The sequence below is a fragment of the Perkinsus marinus genome (genome assembly GCF_000006405.1).
Source record: "Perkinsus marinus ATCC 50983 genomic scaffold scf_1104296954244, whole genome shotgun sequence".
Classification (NCBI taxonomy): Eukaryota; Perkinsozoa; order Perkinsida; family Perkinsidae; genus Perkinsus; species Perkinsus marinus.
In genome coordinates, this window is record NW_003208192.1 from 1 (window position 1) to 2331 (window position 2331).

At 46.5% G+C, this 2331-nt stretch overlaps 1 protein-coding gene across 1 annotated transcript; it reads right to left on the reverse strand.

Annotated features, from left to right (window-relative positions):
- Nucleotides 1-978: 978 nt before the first annotated feature.
- Pmar_PMAR015692 (acireductone dioxygenase, putative) lies at nucleotides 979-1321 on the reverse strand (the record flags this gene model as incomplete). The annotated part of the gene is made up of 3 exons (XM_002776127.1): nucleotides 979-1055; nucleotides 1098-1209; nucleotides 1251-1321. Coding segments are annotated over 3 exons (260 nt in total), but the record flags the coding sequence as incomplete, so codon positions are not given.
- Between the last annotated feature and the right edge of the window lie 1010 nt (nucleotides 1322-2331).

Sequence of the window (2331 nt, forward strand, 5' to 3'; positions counted from 1 at the left end):
AGGCAGCAGGCTCTTTATACTTAATCGATATAGACTATCCTCATCATAAGCTTTGCTGAGGGGTTCCGCCACCCGATGAAGACACATTGTGTGCTACGGGGGATTGGGACAATGATGATGCACCATCATCTTGGAATATCGTGATCACTCGAATCACTAGGTATATCTCCCCCGGAGTCAGGCATGCCCCAGCATACGCACGCTGTGCTGGGAGGGTGTCACCAATAACCACAGATCCCTCCTTTACTGGAGGCCATGACTCTCCATGGGAAGTGTTCGGGTAAGACGGCAAGTAACGCTCAGTGATGATGAACTAAATTATTTCACCTTGTAGAGGCATACGTGTTCGACCCATCAGTTGTCGTATTGCCTTCTGGTGGTGGAGGGGGAGCTCCAGAAAGCAGTGGAAGTTGGAGGGAACCAATACCTTGTTGAGAAACAACTGTATCCAGCCCTGGAGATGGGTTCACATATAACGATGTGCCGATATCTATACGATTCTATCGAGCTGCTAAGTTAGTAACTGGTCCGGAATAGTTACTAACTTAGAACGAGCCCCTAACAATAGGACCTAATGTTAGAGGCTCGTGGTAGTGTGTAGCACTACGGGCTGCATAATGCAAAGAAAGCCTTTTACGATGGAATTGCCGGCGAAAAGTTGAAAATTGTGTTCATTACTTCACGTTCCGTAACTCATATTGGGCGAATCGGATCTGCTCACATAGTTAACGCAAGGGCAACGTGTACATACATACTGACTACAGCGGTTAGTTATCGACGGGATTGTGCTTATTATACACTCATTCTTAAAGACCGTTGTCGGAAAGGGCAATAACTGAGCAACGCTTATTCTACTGTACCAGATAGACTCGACTCAAAACGCTGTTGTGGTGAAAATTCTTCACTGAAAAGTCAAGAAAATCATCGCAATTTTTGCCAACATGAAAATAATTACATCGATCAGTCGAGATGGTCTCTTCACGCAGCTATCTTGACGATCCTCGTATTATTATAATCATCCCGAGCAGCCTCTATCACATCTTTGTCGAGGGAACCTGTAGAAGTTCAAGGCCTATCCATTTTACTACAACTACTACCTTGACGTGGGTAAGCGGTCCACTTAGGTTCGTTGGTGAAGAGCCTCACAGCTTGAAGAGAGGGGCTCTCCTCAGAGACGCAGAATCTGTGCCAGATTCCGGGAGGAAGAATCTATAGGGACGCTTACACAGAGAGAGCTCGAACTGACTTACAATCAGCGCGCCACTACCAATTTTAATCCTGATCCACTTATCATCCGGATCGCGGATATCGAAGTACCTACCTCGTATTTGGCGTCGCTATATAACTTCTGTTACTACTACTACTACTACTACTACTACTACTACTACTACTACTACTACTACTACTACTACTACTACTACTACTACTACTACTACTACTACTACTACTACTACTACCTCCGCAGGTCGGCCTACGAGCAGTCTCAGCCAAGTGATTCAACCCGGGACTCCCGGGTGTTTGTGTGATTGTGCCCGAACTGGTGACTCAGGTCTTGACTAGACCATCTTGCAACTAAACTTGACTATTCCATAACCCTCACTTACGAGTACATGATGTGATGGGGCCAATTCGGCTCATGCATGGCACACTAAACGGTCCGGCCGGATGGGTCTAGCCAGTGTTGCACACGTTTCGCTAGACGGTGACGTTGCGTTCAACACTATGCGTTGAGTGGTCCAGGTCTGGCGGAAGTACGAAGTTGTGCATCGTTTGTTGATTAGAGGTTAAATGATCGGTGGTAACACAACTGCGTTCCTTTAAGACGAAAAAGAATAAACCATTATGAAAGTGAATCAACTAAGTTGATTAAACTTCCATGAAAATTATCACTGCGCATCCTGAGTAATCCGATGGCAAGTGAAGATATACGATCCGTGATAGAGAGTCTGATCAGCCTGATGACAACTAATCATTGATAAGTCCTTGGAAGTCTCCATTGGCACATGGTGCCTTCTTTCCATGCCATTTGGTAGTCCACACAAAAGGAAAAATCCTCATCCAGGCAGTACTGAATGAGACAAGCTACATATCCGGAGAGTTCCGACTAAAACCTACCTCGAACGTGCCAGAGCAGTCCAGAAGGCAGCGACCCAAAATACACTTGACAGAAACACTGGCAGTATGAGGAGCCGGGGGACAATCCGAGGCTGTTGTGCATTCCGCAGCGCAGATCGCGTAGCCTATTTCAGGTCAGGGTCTACATGGGAAAGTCGAGGACGCTTTCACGTGATCAGCCTACGCTGATGACGATTTGCTCTGTTGGTTCGGGCA